At 43.5% G+C, this 17,319-nt stretch overlaps 1 protein-coding gene across 1 annotated transcript in view; it reads left to right on the forward strand.

Annotated features, from left to right (window-relative positions):
• Positions 1-17,319, forward strand: part of MGMT (O-6-methylguanine-DNA methyltransferase) — a 168,592-nt gene that overhangs the window by 119,047 nt on the left and 32,226 nt on the right. The window contains exon 5 of the mRNA XM_056351015.1: positions 14,252-14,409. Within this exon, the coding sequence (XP_056206990.1) occupies positions 14,252-14,409 (158 nt within the window). The remainder of the gene's footprint in view (positions 1-14,251; positions 14,410-17,319) is intronic.

Raw genomic sequence — 17,319 nt, forward strand, 5'->3', positions numbered from 1 at the left:
GCTACCTGATGGTTTGCCAGCAAACACGTATGTGGTCAGTGTTTTTTGGTGGCGTTGTTCATGACATGGGAACACGTGCTGGTATGCAGTAATGAGTATCAGTGCTCAGCATGCCCTAAATTTAGGGCTATCCTCAGTTTGGTGTGCTTGGCATCATCATTTTCACCACTCTGAAGTGTTAGTTCCCTCTGAAAGGAAACTGGAGTTGCGCTCAGTGAGGCTGGTGCAGGCTGAAGACGGGTGCAGCAGCACAGACTCAAAAATTCGAGTTCAGAGCACATAAATCACGTGTCAGAGTAAACCATCTTTAAATCTGGTTAAGAGAAACTTATCTTTGCTTCTTCCCACATACTTATTTAAATAAACTGCGTGTTATCATTCAGCCGGTTAGGTCTGCCTTTTTGAGGATACCTTTGTTATATATATATATATATATATATATATATAGTGCGTTGTATTAATATCGGTGTTGGCCAAACTAATTTTAAAAATGATCCAATGGCAATTCTAAGTGTTTCTCTGCCTGGTTGTCTCCAGAAGCAGGCACTGCTGCCCTGCGAGAGCTGCCGGCAAGCACAGGAGTCGCGTGGTAGGGATGCACAGCTCCCTTGACCCCGGTCCCGGCAGCACAGGGGGCTCGGGGCTGAGCCGCAGCCTGGTTTTCCAGCCTGGGGAGCACCTGGATGCTGCAGGGGGGAGGTAGAGGCTGGGAGTAGGAAGATGGAGCAAAGAGCTGAATTGTATAATCTTTTAACTTCAAGCTACAGTTTTCAAAGCCAGTGACATATTTCTGATGAATAAAAACTTTAATTGTTTTAAAGTTGTTTATTGCAGTGTTAGTAATCTGGAAAAGAGATTGGCGATAATAATGTTGGATTTGTTGGTGGTTTTTTTCTACTGTTAAGGGGCTGTATTGTTCTGTCCTTGCTAGAAAGCAAATTTTAAGACCTTGGATTCAGAATTAAATATGACCTCAATGTTTTAAAATACAGTTACGATAACTATCCATTTAGTAGGGGGGGGGGTTTTGTTTATTTTTGACATATGGTCAATATTCTTATGCCAATTATTAAAGATGTTATTTTGTGCTATGCTCACTGTTTAACATATTGCAGCTGCCATAGTAAATGCAGGCTGATGATGACAGGGGATGTTGAGGAAGCATGTTACATGAACTGCTTCTTAGGTTAAATTACTATAGTGTCTGTACATAGGTAAAGACAGAAATCCACCCTACTTGATAAGAGAAATTTATATTATTTATATGGAACAGAACAAACCAATTTACAAGAAAGGCACTTAAGTGGGAAGCTTATTTATTAATGAGTGTAGGACACAAGCTAATGGGGTTGTAATGCAGATGCACCTAAAGCTCGGAGGACAGCAGTCTCCAAGGTCTGCTCACTACTTCAAAAGAGAGAGGAGAGAAAGCATACTTGAAAAATATTCCTGCACAATTCAAAACAGAGTTATGTAAAGTAGTTTTGTCTGTCTTACCTTAGAAGGATGGCCTGTGAGTGTCTCCATTGCTCCTGCCACAGGACGTCAGTGGGGTTTCAGATCAGGAATGTGCCGGTGCTGGGGCTGTAATTCACAGCTTCCACTAGAGCCCACCTTGTCCTCCTTGGGGGGGTTCAGATGCAATTGTAAGGCCATATCAGGTCCACATCCCAGGGCAGCGTCTCTGCATGGAGAACTCCTGAAGCTCCCAGATCCCAGCAGCGAGGCGTCCTGCTGGGATCCAGAGGTTTGTGGGAGAAGCGAGGAGCATGCTGAGGCCAAGGTGGTCCATGAAGGGGAGAATTTGTTTAAATTACAGTTCCTATATTCAGTATTTAACAAGCTTCTTTTGAGGCAGCAGTTTATAGACTCTTATTTCAGTTAATTATAACAGCAGTTTTTTGAAAGAGTATTTTTATTGGTTTTATTGATGTGCCCTACTGTTTTTCCAATCCTTTGATTGGGTTCTGCTTGGTTACCTGCGAGGAGAAAGGCTTGCCTCCCCTGTTCGGAAGATGCAGTAGGTGCTGGTGGCAGAGGCAGGTGATGGGCTGCTCAGGACCTGGACCGCTCCCAAAGGCTCCCACAGCCCTCGGGGGGCTTCCCGTGGTGCCGGCAGAGCCACCTCAGGGACAGCTGTGGGTCTTTCTCTGGCATACATGCCCGTGCCATAGTGACAGTCCCGTGTGTGCAACGGGGTACAATTACACAAAACCCCCAAAGAGGTGATCCGTGGCGTTTTTAGTGCGTCGCAAACAATAAACAAGAAGTGCTGACAAAATGAAGGACAGTATTCCCTATTTTTTGTCCTTCCTGCTGTTGTAGGGTTGTGGCTTTGGTTTTGAGGCCAAATTGGTAAGAAGTAAAGCCAGTTCTTCGTCAGGTAGTGCCATTTTAGGAGAGATCCTGCCAGCCCTATAGAAAAGCTTTGGAGAGCTATATTTATTAACTATGCTGCTTTAATTGGCATGTATGAGCAGGTTCTTTTGAGCGCCCTGTTCTCAGCCTATATTGACATTAAACTTTGGATGATGAATGCCTGCCAGGAACCCACATCTGGACAAGCTTCATGATGTTTTCACCTGATGCCAGTGTTGGTTTCTGTGTTTTCTGAGTGTCCGTACCTGGTTCAAAAAAGTAAGTATTTCTTTGAACTGATGTTAGAAGCTTCACGGTAACATGGGGAGGGTCAAACTGGCCTCAAGGGCTTGTGTCAGGTGCCTTTCCTGCCATCCTTTCCCCCATACAGCTGCTTCGGTGTGCAGAAGGGCCTCATACATATGAGGGAAATATTTTCATAATTTTTTTCAAGCAGCAGATGGGCAGCACGTCTCCGGTCGTGGCAGGAGTGTGCATGTCAGGCCATACGCCAGTCCCTGCCCTGACGGGAGATGCTGCACATCAGGCATCAGGTGAGCCTATGGCTGGTCCTAACAGGACTTGCTCAGAGGGCACAGACTGCATTACACCCAGACCGGGAACTTGCTTTGAAAAATGTCCTGATGAGTTGAATTTTTAAGAGGTTCCTGATTTATCTGTATCTTAATTCATTTTAATAGGCTGGAGTTATCTGCAGGTGCTGTTGATTATAATTCTTGGTGCTCACTTTCATCTGGAATTCATGCACTAACGCACGTCAAGGTGGACATCCAAAGTCAGAGCCCAGTTCCAATAATTCAGCCTGAAGTTTTCCTCCTTTGGTTTCCCCATGCACCAGTAGAGATCAGAGACCCAGGTCGTGCAGTATAAGGGTTATAATGTGTATTTTAACTGCCTGAGGTTTGGGTGGTGGTTGTTTGGGGTTTTTGTTAAATCCATGCATAACTGACATTATATCTATCTTAGATATGTAGAAAAAATGTAAATTTTACTTCAGGTACCAGTTAGCAACTGGGTTATTGCTATGAGGCAAGCTTCTGGATAGATGTGGTGGGGGTTGTGTACGAGGTGATGCTGCGTGGCAGCTGCACAGGGCTGGGAGACAGTGGGGAGGGCTGTGGTGAGTACCCTAAAACGGAGGAGCTAAGTGGAGAAGCGAAGGAGTCTGGTGTGCAGTTTAAGGGTCCCCTGCAGCCAGCCCTAACATAGTTAATTGCCTGTGATAAAACCGACCTCGGAAGTCTGATGGGAGAATTCTTTTATATAAGAAAAAAAATGTTTTGTAACAGTTTCTTGTAAGTGCTAAAATTAACTGACTTTCTTTTAACCTAATTATAGCTAGAACTGATGATATCACCTATGCTTAATGTTGCCTCGCATCTTGGGTGAGAGTGTGCTACTGCCTGTAACTTGCCTGAATTTTTGCTCTTTGCTTTCAAGCATTTCATGTGAAGCATCTGCTTAACTGTTTCTGGTTGAGGGTCTTTGGGGCATGTGCTTGATCTCTGTCATTTTTAATCTAGAGCAGGGTGGTCCTTTCCTTTTGCTTTTTTAGACAAATCTTCCAGTCATTCTGCTGCCAAACCCACTGATTTGAAACAGAAATACTTAGGAGGAGGCCACTCTGATACTAGGAATACTTGTGTTTTCCAAATCTGGCCTAGCAGATGGCCTTCGAAAATTTCGTTCCTCGAGGGGGAGGGGGTCTCTGGGGAAGCAGGTCTCTGGGCTCCGCATGGGGCTGAGCACAAAGGCGATACAGCCTCGCAGTGCTGATGAGCACCAGAGCTAACTATACTTTTCTTGACCTGCCTGAATGATTTCTGCTAGCACAAACGAGGTAGTAAACGTGCCAGATGAGAGAAAGAGGAATTCCTGGAGAGAACAGGAATTAAGTCTGGAAAATAAGTGGCTGGGAGCCAGGAAGAAAGCAGTAAGTGAATCATGGGCCAGCACAGAGGTGGACCACGAAATCTACTGTAGAGCAGCAAGGCCAGGCAACGGGTAGTACTGAGATGCTCCCAGCAAGGTGAGTTAAGGAGGATGGGTGGTGGCCAGGGTAGGAAAAGGGAAGAAGATGGAAACTGGCCAACGTAAGGAGAGGGAAGGAGGTTGGCATGGGGTGGACAATGAAGCAGGGCTTGGGTCATTGGGGGACACAGCAGAAGACTGAGGGAGATGAAGAACCGTAACTTCTTAGGGGTTGTTCTTGCACCTTACTGTTGTTTTAACAGAGATCTTTGTCCATAATGAGTTAAGCTTCTCTGAAAACACAATAAATATGTTCAGGAAAAATAAGCCAAGACCACACACACACGTAGCATTGTTTTCTTTGAACGTGTTTCTTGTGTTCCTGGGAAAGTCCGCCGCTCACTGATTGCTGTGTTTCCTCCATGGTCTCACAGTACCATATCCCAGGGAAAGATCTTGTTTGAAATCTGTGTCTCTCTATATAGAATTCCAATCAAAACTTTAATGGTACGGGGCAGTGAGTAGCATTTAATGACCTTCAGTGCTATCACTTGAGTCTTTTGGGCATTGACATTGATTTTCCTTATCTTGGCATGTGAAGACAGGAGTCTCACTCCCTTCTTTAACGTGTTTGCTGGTATGCACTAGTAGCACAGAATAAGCAGGCAGCAGCTTTGCAGGCATCACGGCTGGCAGCTGCAATGGGCTGTGCGTACTGCTTTCTTGGGCAACCTCGGGTTTGTACCTGAATGTAACATCATTAACTACAAGAGTCAAAAAAGCAACTAGGCCATTTGGATAGCTATGTGTTTTACTCGAGAGGTGCATCTGTTTATTTGGAATTTGTGTTTGGTACACAAATTTTTGTGCAGATGCTTCTTTTTCAGGGTAAAAGAGAGGTACCATTTTATTGCAGAATTTCTGACCAGTCAGATCTGTAAGAATTTCATCCTCAATAACAGATACAGGCAGAATGGAGAAAATATTGCAAAGGTTGTGTGACAAGGAGTAAGCCTTACTCAGTTCTGAGTTCTCCTGCTCTTGCGTAAATGCATCACTTTCTTCTTAACAGGTCTTAAAAGGAATTGCAGTGGGGTCACTCAACACCAGTTGAGTGTTATTTCTGTTTATTGCAGCTCTCATCCTTTTTTTAATCTCCTACTGCTTTCATACAGACACTTCATTTATAAGAAGCTAAATTAAACTATGTAAGGATGTGCTTCTCCATGAATTCTAAACCTAAAAAGCTGCTTTGTTCATTGATTCAGTTGTGGGGGAGAATGCAACACAGACATACGGCTATTTGAACTCTTTATTTGCCACACTTACAATATTAATAACACTGTTTCTAGAAGTTGTCACATCAAGTAAAAGATCTTCATTCCAGACTGTCTTTTGGGGCCAAATTGAGACTGGATGCATGCATTTAATAAATTGTAGTCTCAAGTAGTCATTTTTGTAAATAATTAGCTTCAGTGAAAGAATAAGTTAGCATATTGTATGCATCTAATGTTGCAAATGTACATACAGCAAACTTTCCTATTAATCAACAGTCAAGCACTGTAAGTTGGGTCTCATACATAATGAATTGTTCTTAAACCTCATGGGTTTCATTGATAGAAAAATAAGAGAAAACACAAGTGTAGTAAGCTTTTGAATAAAATTTAACGAGATTGCTCTGCATCCTGTAATCATTTTGGAATCATTAGAGACCAGATAATTCATCTGCAGTTTTGGGGTGGCTTTAGCCTTCATCTATCAAAGAAAGACTATTTAAATGACATTTAGGTGTTGATAAAATGCATTTTTATTTAATTTCACAATGAGTTATAAAAACGCCAGCTAACTCTACATTTATTATGTAAAGAATAATGCTGCATGACTGAGTCTCATTTTAATGTTAATTTTTGTGTTCTAATCATTACTGATTTTTTTCATTTGAAAAGGAACATGCCAGCTATTTCTCTAAGAAAAAAATGATTTGGTAAGACAAGCACAGATCTATGTAAGTAGAAGAAAAAACCAGGCAACCTTCACTTTTTCAGACAGTGCAGCTGTCTGTAGAAGCTCAACTTCTGGTGCATGCACGAATGTTATGTGGAGAGTAGTCATTTGCAGATAAAATAAAAAAATGCCATTTAAAACAAAAAAATTACAAAACATTGTAAATTATAATTGCCCCTCATACCTATTTCATGGCAAGGGAGTTACCATTCAGATCCCAGAGAATCAGCAGTGAATTCCCTTGCAAATGTAAAAATTTACTCTTATTTAGGAGGTCTTCACAATTAACTATACTAATGACCCTAAGCCCTGGAGATGCTCGATCTAGCTGATGTGCTCCAGCTGATCGGTGCCTGGGGAGTAGTTTAGCCATGGGTGCTCACTGCCAGGAGACATTCCAAAGCAACGGCAGCTTTGGTTGGTGCAGGAGCCTGGCTGAGAGGCAGTTTGCCGAGTAGCAGGCACTGGGAGGCAGGGCCCGTGCTCATGTGCACGGGCTTCTCCGGTCCTTGGGCTGCAGCGAGGCATCTCGTGGGGAAAATGACCCAAGGACCGTTTTTTCTCACTGGCCTCAAGTCACTCAGAGACCCTCTGCCTCCTGTCTGATGCTCTGAGGACTGGTTTGTTCCTTGGGTGACTCACAGAGGGATTATGGCTACATACTAAACTCTCCCCGATGGCCATGACAAAATTCTGCTGTAATTGGGCAGTATTCCCAAAAATGTTTTCCTCTCCACCCATGGGTAGATTCTTTCTGTAAGATCCTTTTCCATAAGCCTGATGTCAAACACCACCACCACCTTTTTTTTTTTTTTTTTTTTTTTTTGCCTGTTTGGTTTTTTTTTTTTAACCCAGGCATGAGGGTAAAAGCCGTTCAGAAGTCCACCCACATTCCCCCTCTTGTTTGACATTAAGTGGGTCTGCAGTCTCCAAGAGAGCCATGTCTAAATTGCTGTCAGATCGCATCAGGCGCGCTGGCCGCCAAGCAGGGCTGCCGGGTCATGTCAGAGCCCATTCGTTATAGCTGGATTCTGCCGCAGCGATGGGCCTCTGGTCTTTCTCCCTTAACAAGAGGATTAGCATGACAGCCACACGGAGCTCTGTGCAGACAGTCACCCAACACTTGCCTAGGTTGGGCTTCAATTACCCGTTGGGGCGGCCGCTGAGGTTGGGTCTCCCTGGTGTGGTACAACCTCAGGTCCAGGAGACCCCGTCTCTCTGATGGGCTCCCTGGTTTGGGGAGGGTTTCCGTGATCTTCCCCCAGCTCCCTGCTTTTTTGGTGTGTTTTGTATTGTTTGGGGGGAATTTTGAGAAAAGAAAAAGAAAAAAAGGACTTTTTAGTACAAGGGGGGTTTTCTTGGCTGTTTTATTTCTGTTACCTGCTCCTCCATTAACGCATTCCTATAAGGGCTGTTTTTTCGTCCTTACTGGACATAGGGTAATTTTGATAATTTTTGGACCTGTTTAAGGTGCAGACTTCTAAGAAATCAAATGGCTAAAGAACTGTCAAAATACAGAGGAAAAAACCATGGATGTGTCCCGCAGACACTAATTCTTCCTACTTACCCCAGCCTGGAGGTGCTCTTCAAACTGGAACGCTGAGCACTGTGCTCCCCTATAAATGTGCTTGCAGATTTCCAGGGAGAAACTGCAATGTTTCCTATTACAGGTTTAATTAAAATTTAGTATCTGTGTCTGCCAAGTTATTCTGTCTCTTTTTCCTGCTTGTAAATTGTGAGGCCGTAGGTGCTGGGGAGCGTCAGGAGCAGCGCGGGGAAGTCAAGGCTTCCTTTTGGAGACAGGTCTTTGCCTTCTGCTCTTTCTTGCCTGCCCCTGCCTCTGCCCATTGCAACTTCTGCAGACGCTGGGGTTGCTGCTTGGCTTTCATCCTCTGGACTCTTCCTGTCTTTCTCTGTCTGCCCATGTTAGGCTCGGTGACATGGACATCTGACGGTGGTTTTGATGACGGCAGGCTAAGAGAAGGGTTTGGTGAGATTTTGTGCCATTTGCATTGCAAAGAGCACAGCTGATGATTGCTTTCACAGCATTCTGGTCATACCAAGACCCAAAAGCCTCTTAATTAGGACCACTTTATTTATATCTTAATATACTATTGGTTGTTAATGAACAAAAAGTGCATGTGTTTTTTATTCAGGGAACACAGTGGGAAAGATTATGGACACCCTTAAAAGACATAGAATGGAATGTGGTTGAGTGTACAAATATGTTTATCTTCTATATGCCTAAAGATAGTATATTGCAAACCCAGTGATCTGCAGTGCCACGTGTACCATGGTGTCAACACGCAGTTCAGTTGGTAACAGCCTGGCAAAGACCCTAATTTTCCATGAGAAGAAATTGGGAATTTATATGTAAGAGCATACATTCTGTATCTTTGTTTCTATTTATTTTTTCTTTTATGTCTTTATCCCTGCTGCTACCTGAGTGGAATTGTTGTTGTTAATGTAATAATGAATTGTCTGAGTCTGCCCGCTTGTACCAGTGACCCTCAGCTGGCTGCAGTCTAGGAGGAGTTGCAGTCATCTTTTTTCACGCCAGTTGGGGAGCTTTTTTGGTTTATAACTTAACCAAATTGAGATAAAGGGGTCTCTTCTTCATTAGCTCAGCACCTGAAGCAGTTTAGAAACCTCTTCCCAGGCAAACCGCTGGTGGGTGAAGTAGTTATCTGGGGAGAAAACTTTCAGGCGTGTGTGGCTACAGGCTGTGGAAGGGAGCATTGGATGTTGTGTTCAACCAGTCAATTATATTTAATATATACAAATATTTTATAAATATATAAATATGCTTTGGAAGCCAATAAAACATTCTCATAACATTTACCCTAAGGAAGCTGCCAGCTCTTAGCTTTAACCGAAGGAAGCTGCCAGCAGAGCTGTTGTGATATATTCTCTTTACTTGAAATCATGCAACTCAAGGTCCATCTTGTAGTGTTTCCATTCAGGTTTATTAAGGACTGACTGAGGCAAAAAGTAGAAGTAAAATAAATAAGTAGAGGCATACCCGTTTAGAACACAGCTACCCACTGAGGCTTCTCACAGCATTTCTCTGGTTTTCATTATGGTTAAGCTATTTAGGATGACACTGAAGCCAATCTGCTGCTTACATGTTTATTTTGGAAGCACGTTAGAAACTTTCGGCTCTTGGCAAGTGGTTTGGAAGGAGCCTGTTAAACTGAAACAGGTGGTGTTTCTACTTTTCTCCCCCTCTGCTAAAACCATCTTTTCCGTCATTTCATCCCATGCAAACACAAGAAGTCACAGAAGAAACGCGGCTGGGATGGAACCTCGGGAAGACACCTCTCAGCTGCGTGGACGCCAGAGCCAGCTGGCTTCCTTAGCTTGTTCAGTCTTAAACAAGAGCTGTAATGGAAATAAATACGTAGGATTGCAGTAGGAACAATATGGAATAGCTGTCGTATGGGTAAGCTGGAGCAGCAGGTCTGCTCTTGGGCTGTGGTGGATTCCTGTGCTGGGACTGACCTTACATCTCTCTTGGACTTCACCACCACCGAGAGATGAACGCGCAGGCTGGAGACCTGCAGCAGCAGCAGTTGTTCCCCAGCCTGAAACAGAGTCTCCTTCTGAGAGGCATCCAACTTAGAAACACACCCAAAAAAAAAAAAAAAAAAAAAAAAAAAAAAAACCACACAAACAAACCTAGGTCTGTATTTTTAGATGTCTGCTTTTTATAGCTTAAAACAAGCATTTTTTTTCTGTTTGAGGAGTGTGTAGTTTTAATTAAGCATCACATTCTAAAGCTGTGTAGATGAGTCAACCACCTGGAGCTGAATATCCCTTGAACATCACCATAAAGTTAAGCCAGACGTCTAACTTACTGCACACGTTAGAGGCTGGCACATTGATGTGAACAAAAAAGTTTCCATTAAAAAAACCACAAAACAATACAACCATAAAATGCAACAGTTGACCAAGTGAAAATATAAAAACCTCCACTTTTAATTTTTTGAAATGCCAGGCAGCACCCAACACAATTCACTGATGAAAACAAGTGCAGTGACAGTCTCCAGTGAAAGTGCAAGTGATTTAAACAAGATTGCTGCATTTTAAATAAATGCTTCTCATTATTTTATCCACACTGAGAAATAAAAAAGAAAAAAAAAAAAGGTTTTGGTGCTTTTTAAGGAAGGATAATTGAATTCTCCAGGGTGAAAGTGAAGCAGTCTGATTTCTTACACCTTCTGGTTAGTTTCTTGCATTTTTAGATGAATATGTTTTCTTTTCCTGTATAAAAGTAAAAATTGCATCTTGTTGAATCACAGGTTTCAGACGAATGGCCATTTGGCTGTCACTGTGCATGCTGCTGGCTCTGCTTTCTCCTGTCCATCTTGATATTAGAGATGCTCAAAGATCAATGCATGGAGTAGCCTGTTCAGAAACTTTCCAAGAAGTCTAACACTGAGCAGAGGAATTTCACGTGAGGGGAGAGATTTCTTGTGACGTAAATCATCTGCTCTCCTTTTCTTCTTGCGGCTGTTTTGAGACAACTTTTCCCTTGCTTTTTGAAATGGGCATACGGTTTAGTTGGACGAAAGCGTGGCTTTGAAGCCTGAGAAAATCCTTTAAAAGGCTGGTGTTTTAAGCTGAATTTTTCATGACGAGGTAGTTTGTAGAAGGAGTGCTGCTATGCAACTTTGGAAAGAGTAAGGGGAGGAGGGCCAGTAGAAGACACCCATGCATAAGTTATGTTCATCCTTTTTCTTTATTAATGCTGTCAAATTCCCAGGAATAGTTGTTAGCATTTCTAGCCAAGCACAATTAATGTGAAGACTTTTTGGTTGTTTAACTTTCTGCTGATTTGAAGCTCTCAGCATGTATGTTGGCAGTAAACTTTGTATCCTACAGGAAAAGAAGTCAGTGTATTCTTAGAAAGCAATTCATTTTTTTCTTGCAAATCTTTTGCTTTCTTGACCAAGGTGGAGGTGGCAGGTACTGGGAAAGTGTCTGGTGCTGACGTTCTGGGAGAATGTTCTCATCAAAAACATCTAGAGATGTTCAGCAGTGAGAAGGCACTGTTCTCGAAAGCAGTAATTACAAAAAATGAAACATTAAGACTTATATCCAAACATTCCTGCCAGGGAAGACCTGGTGGAAGTGAGCAATGTGTGTGTGATGGCAAGGAGGAACATAGCCATGCATTGGGATGGCCCAGCCTTGCTACAGTGCACAGCAGGTTCCTGCAGCCCTCCCAGCTACACCTACAGGCAAAGCAGCTGCTGTAATTTGTGTCATTTTAAAAAGATTGATGGACCTTTATTCTGTATGTTAAATATGGAGCTAGTCGCCTGGTGGTTGCCTTGAGGCTTCAGGCAAAGCCCTGAGCAGCCCACGCGCCAGCCTCAGCAGCACTGCGCCTCGCCGGCTCTGCCGTGCTGCTCCCACCTGTTTTGGGGCAGAACGATGGTGCTTTGGTGCCTTCCTGGAGCAGGAGGAAATTGCAGTGTCTCTTTGGCAGCATCAGGCTGGGGCGGTTGGAAGCAGAGCTGGGAGCCCAGCTGCTGGGGACTGCTCTCTTGCAGGGCGGTGAGGAGACGAAGTCTTTCGGTTTTATGATGATATTACAGTCCAAATCATTTCCAGACTCCCAAGAATGTGAAACAAGATGATGTGAAAAACATAAGGTTCCTGTAGTTTTGAGTGCTTTCTATGCTCTTCCGGATAAATGGAGCAGAAAAGTCTCCCAACTTCTCTTTGAGCTTTCAGAGGCATTATTACATTCTGTAGTTATTATATTGTCGTAGCTCTAACAATCCACAGTAAAACTGAGCCATATTCTGCTGAGTGTTGTACATGTGCAGAATAACGGATTATCTGTGGTGTCGAGAGCTTGGTTTGACATCCGTGTTGTAGCTGTTGGTGCAAAAAAGTTTATGCATGACTTCTCGTACTTTTGTTTTTAGTGAAGATATTACTAAATAGCAAAATAACATAAATTAGATATCAGTTTTATAAAGCAGTTCGATAGTACTTCACACACACACAAATCAAAATCATTAATTTGGTAAATAAATGGAAAGAGAGGAATAAAATTTCACTTAATTTCTAGTGAATTGGATCGAAAGGTGATTCTTCACTTTTGTTTCGCCTCTGCTCCAAGCCATCAGCTTGCATTCTGGAGTGTGCGGCTGGAGTATTTGAACGGTCTCCGTCTGTGTCCCTCCTCTTCTCTGCCACTTTCTAATCAGTAATTATGTGGTCTTCAGTGGTTAACAATTAATCAGAAAGTGAACTGGGGCTGGGGGAGATGGCAGGGCCGTCTGACCATGCACCAGGTGAGTGAGCGTAACCCCGGCCCAGCCCCTGCTTGCACATGGTTTACCCCGTCCAGCGGCAGAGCTGGGGCTGCCTACACCAACAGCCCGTCCTGTGTTTGGCTCCACGAGCTGTTGTGCATCACGCGTGTGAAGACCTTTGGTCTCTCTGCGAAGGTGCCTCGTGGCAAAAGCAGGTCTGTCGTCTTTTATGCCATTACTGGTACATCACACATTTCATTTTCTTAGGCTTTCTGCTGGGAGGCAACTAACCAAACGTTTTCGCTCACTTGCCGCATGTCAAGCGTAAGGGCAAATACGGGTTGGAGTGCTTTTTCGCCATACCTGGTTGGCAGAATTGCTCTGGTTTACTTTCTTCCATTGTCTCAGGTTCACCTGTGTTTTTGATATTTCTACAATTATCTCTCCTTTCTCCTGCTTTGTGACACATCCAGCCTTTCACCAGAAAACTATGCTGTGGTGGTTTAGCAGCATCCCATTGAGAAACTTCTTGTTCTGGAGTCTGGCTGTATTTCCAGCCGGAGGGAAAAAAGAAAAAAAAAAAAAAGAAATTAAGCTGTAAGAATCAGTAAACGGTAGGATAACTCACCAGTGGTGCTTAAGATTCTGGAAAGAAGACGACTGCTGGCAGGGCTTACTGTTTTGGCAGTCACCCTCCGTGTTGTCACCTTATTGGTCTTCTCATCGTTTCTCTTGGGTGCGTTGCTAATGGGCTCTGTTTGTTTATTGGTACACTGAAACCGGTCTCTGCAGTTTTGAGAGACACCAACCACACTGCAGCCTTGTAAAGCACCAAGAGAGCTCCACCACCCCTTCACCAGCGCTGCTTTGCCTCACTGAAAGCATACAGGATGGGAAACACGGCTGGGTATTTGCAAATCCAGTGTTCATGTTTTCATTGCTTTCATATACACGTTGCTCTTCCAGAGGAAAAGGAGAATAAAGTAGCAAGGGAAGAAGTACATTTTTGTTTACAGGTGCTTTCTGTTTGCTTGCTTTTGCTCTTCAGTATCCTGCAAGCACGAGCTGCCATTGAAAATCAAATGAATTCTCAATTGCTTCCTTCCAATTCAATAAGTAGAGAAAAGCAGAAACCGGCCACCGTTGCTGGAAGGAAACGGGGCAGAGGAAGGTGCGGGTCTGGCAGAAAGTCATTTCCTTTCCTCCTTTTCCCAGGGATGGTCCCTGGGGAGACGGACTGTGCCCTTGGGGCACATGGAGGAGAAGCCTCGGTTTCATCCACTCTGGAAGCACAAGGATGCATCATCTACCATGGACTTGGGTGGTTTTCTTGTTCCCTGACATTTCCCACTATGGCATTTTCCTCTCACTAATCTTTCATGATTTTTTTTTACAGGTGTAAGCAACCTTGTGTCATCATTGCATTTCTAGAGGTGATGAGGATGTGTGTTTGTTCTTGCTGTTACAAATCTTTTCACCTTTATCAGAGCAGAAAAAAGATGGAGTCTGACTCCAGATTGAATGTTTTGAGATTTTCATTTCTTTTTTTGCTAATGTAGAGAGTATGAATATTCAGTCTTGTAATTTTGATCATTATAACTTTACAATTCTGCCTCTTGCAACAGGGCAGAGTCCTCAGCTGCCTGCGAGGTGTGCGAAGGCGCGGAGGAGATGACGGAGCCGCTGAAGCAGTGCACAGCCTGGCTGCATGCCTACTTCTGCGAGCCAGCAAGGACGGCGAGCCTGCCTGTGCCAGCCTTCCACCACCCGCTGCTCCGGCGAGGTCTGTGCCCGGGGGCGCCCATCCCCTCCCTGCTCCCAGCGGCCGGGGTGCTGCGGGTCCCCCTCCCTTGGTCTTGGGCAGTGGCCATAGGAATGGTGTGGCTCAGCTCCCGACGGTGGCTGGCTGAAAGGTTGGAATGTGAACACTTCTGAAGGGCACTAAGCTTTTCAGCAGGGTCACTGCTCAGGTAAACTAGCTTTTTGCCAGCAAGGGGGGACGTGTCCGTGACAGTAGACATGTCATAGAAGCAGTTGGTGATAGCTTCTGTAAGGTAGGTATGTTTTTATTCCTCAAAGTTACTGTAGATTTTTTTAATATCTTTTTAAAAAAAGAACAGGTGTCGTTACAAAGAAGTTATGCTATTTATGTATTTAGATAAAAACAAGACCTGAGAAAAGTTTCTCCTTACCATTCTCTATTCAGTGGCTGTGTTCCTGAGGGCCTTGTAACAGAAGTCAGTCCCTTGAAATGAAATAGATCCCATTGCTTTAAAAAAAGAAATCTCCAAAGTCAGAGTTTTGCAGTGCTTTCTTGTCTGTCCATGAACATCATCATTTCCCACCAAATAAAATCTTCATTTTACTAGATCATTTTTTTAATTGTAGTAGCCTCCATAATGATATAGGACCGTAAAGCAGCTAGTACCCTCTACATGAGATGAAGTAAGATAGCACTGTTTTTAATATAAACTCTGAATTGTATGTACTCTTTCTTTTTTCGTAGTTCAATGTGAAAGACACCTTTTTGATATGGGTGCATAGGTTTGTGATTTAAGGCCCAGGGACTATACGTCTGTACCTGTGTAAAACAGTGGCCAGTGCCGCCTGTGGAACGCAGGGGCTGTTCTGGCAGGCACGCCTTTGCGAGCCGTAGCTACAAGAACTCAGCTGTCTCTACTGCTAATTGCTGGTTTTCTTCAAATTCCTGTAAATAGCAGGCTTCTTGCTGTTACACTTTCTTATCCTTACATAAGATGCGGTCATCATGCAGAGCGTTCTGCGGATAATCAGGCTGTCGCTCTGGAAGGTGGGAGCCTTACAGCTTGTGAGCTTTGCACAGCACCTTTTTTTTAACTATGAACTTCATCCTTATCCTTCCATGGTACGAAACTTTTTCAGTGCAAGATCTTTCCTAGTCAAATTACAGAGCGAGTACTGAGTATTTTTAAACAAAGTTGTATATTGCATTGTCTCCCTCTAAATTTTATGCAAACACCGTTTTTATCAAAAAAATTTTGTTTAGAAGTTTTGGTGAAACCGTCTTTAACGTATGGGAGGACAAGCAATGATGACGCTGTGATCCCTCATCACAGTTGCTAAACTGCTCATAAAGTACAGCCTTCTGGGTGATTAAGTCATCATTTGAGGATATTTTGTTTTTATTAGCAGGGATGAAGTTAAGAGCCTTGTTGTGAAAACTTTAGGGTTGGGGTGAATGTGAATGGGCAAAGCTGGGTGGGAAATAGCGGCGGCTGCTGCTCCTTCCATCTCTGAGCAGCATCAGGGGAATTCTGCTTCCCCGATTATCCACCAGAAGATTATAAAACATTTAACATAATGCTTTTACTTTTATTAATTTTCCTAAAAGGGCTACTGAATTCTTCTTAGCTTGGCTAATGACATTTCTTGATGTAAGCACTGCTGCTGTTGTTCCAGCCAGTGTTTCGGGGTTTAGCCGCGAGCAGGCTTGCCGTGACTTACGGTCAGAGTTGGCAGGGGACTTTGGTCCTTCCCTAGGCAGCAACCTTCCTGTGCGGGCAACACTGGAAGAGTCTGAAGTTTATTTAAAAGAGGAAAAATAAGTGAATTTCCTAATAGGAAGCTTCCTGAAGGAAAGTTCTTCAGCACTGTCCAAGTGCAAAAGTCCAACCGAGAGCTGCCTGCAGGGCTGGGACGGGACATGGCCAGTGGCCAGGAGCATCAGTGCTGGGTCTGCCTGCAGCACCCGCAGCTTCGTGGAGGATGCGGCTGGCGGTTCCGCTGGCCAGGCTGGCCGCATGCCAGGCAGCGGTGGTCCTAATGGGATTTGACCTTCTGTATCGCAGGTTCAGTGCTGGGAGAGGCTGGAGTGTGTTTTTCTTGTTTTAACATGTGCAGGTTCAGGTTTTTCTATTTTAGTTCAGTTATTCGTTCTTGAACTGAGACCAGGTGTGCATGTTTTAGCGGGAAGGGCATGTACATAATGGAAATACTAACAAAGAATTAATTGGCACAAATCGCAATGATGGAGAACATTTCTGTTCTTCTCTTACATTCTCTAGTAATGTTTTTGTAAAATAGGAAAAAATTATATTGGCAGGAATGTGGAAATACATGTCAAAAATTTGAAGGGACTATTTTCGAAAGTTACTTAGTAGAAAGGCAAGGTAAAAAACACATTATAATGGATTACGTTGTACATTTCAATTAATCTGTAAGTCAGAATTGCAGTAGTGCTAAATTAGGAATTTGGTATTTATTTACTTTTTCACATTTACATTTGAAAGTGCCTACTCATTTCTCCAGGCACTTAAAAATGCAGAATAAACATAAGCGGGAGCATGAGGATCTAAAGCCAGGAAGACTTTTTTTCCTCAGACTGATTTTCTTGCAGCTCTTCTAGCAAAATGTCAAAACCTTTAGCCCTTCTTTTCTCCCCTTCCCTGTAAATATGACCATTTATGGTGTGGTTCTTTGATATTAGGTGCTTTGAGTTCCATCATTAAGAGGGTTTGTGATCAGGACTGACTATTGGGTATCTTCTTCCTTACTCAGTGCTTTTATCAAGTTCTATTTTTCTGGGTTTTTTTCTGTGCTGGCGTCATCTGAGGACAGGAAGGGTTTTGCTTCTGTCGAACACATGAAAGAGATTCCTCATTTAACAAGAAAGTGTAGAGTGCTTTTGGGATGAAGCACTTCTCGATTCATGGTC

The sequence above is a fragment of the Falco biarmicus genome, chromosome 9, assembly GCF_023638135.1.
Source record: "Falco biarmicus isolate bFalBia1 chromosome 9, bFalBia1.pri, whole genome shotgun sequence".
Classification (NCBI taxonomy): Eukaryota; Metazoa; Chordata; class Aves; order Falconiformes; family Falconidae; genus Falco; species Falco biarmicus.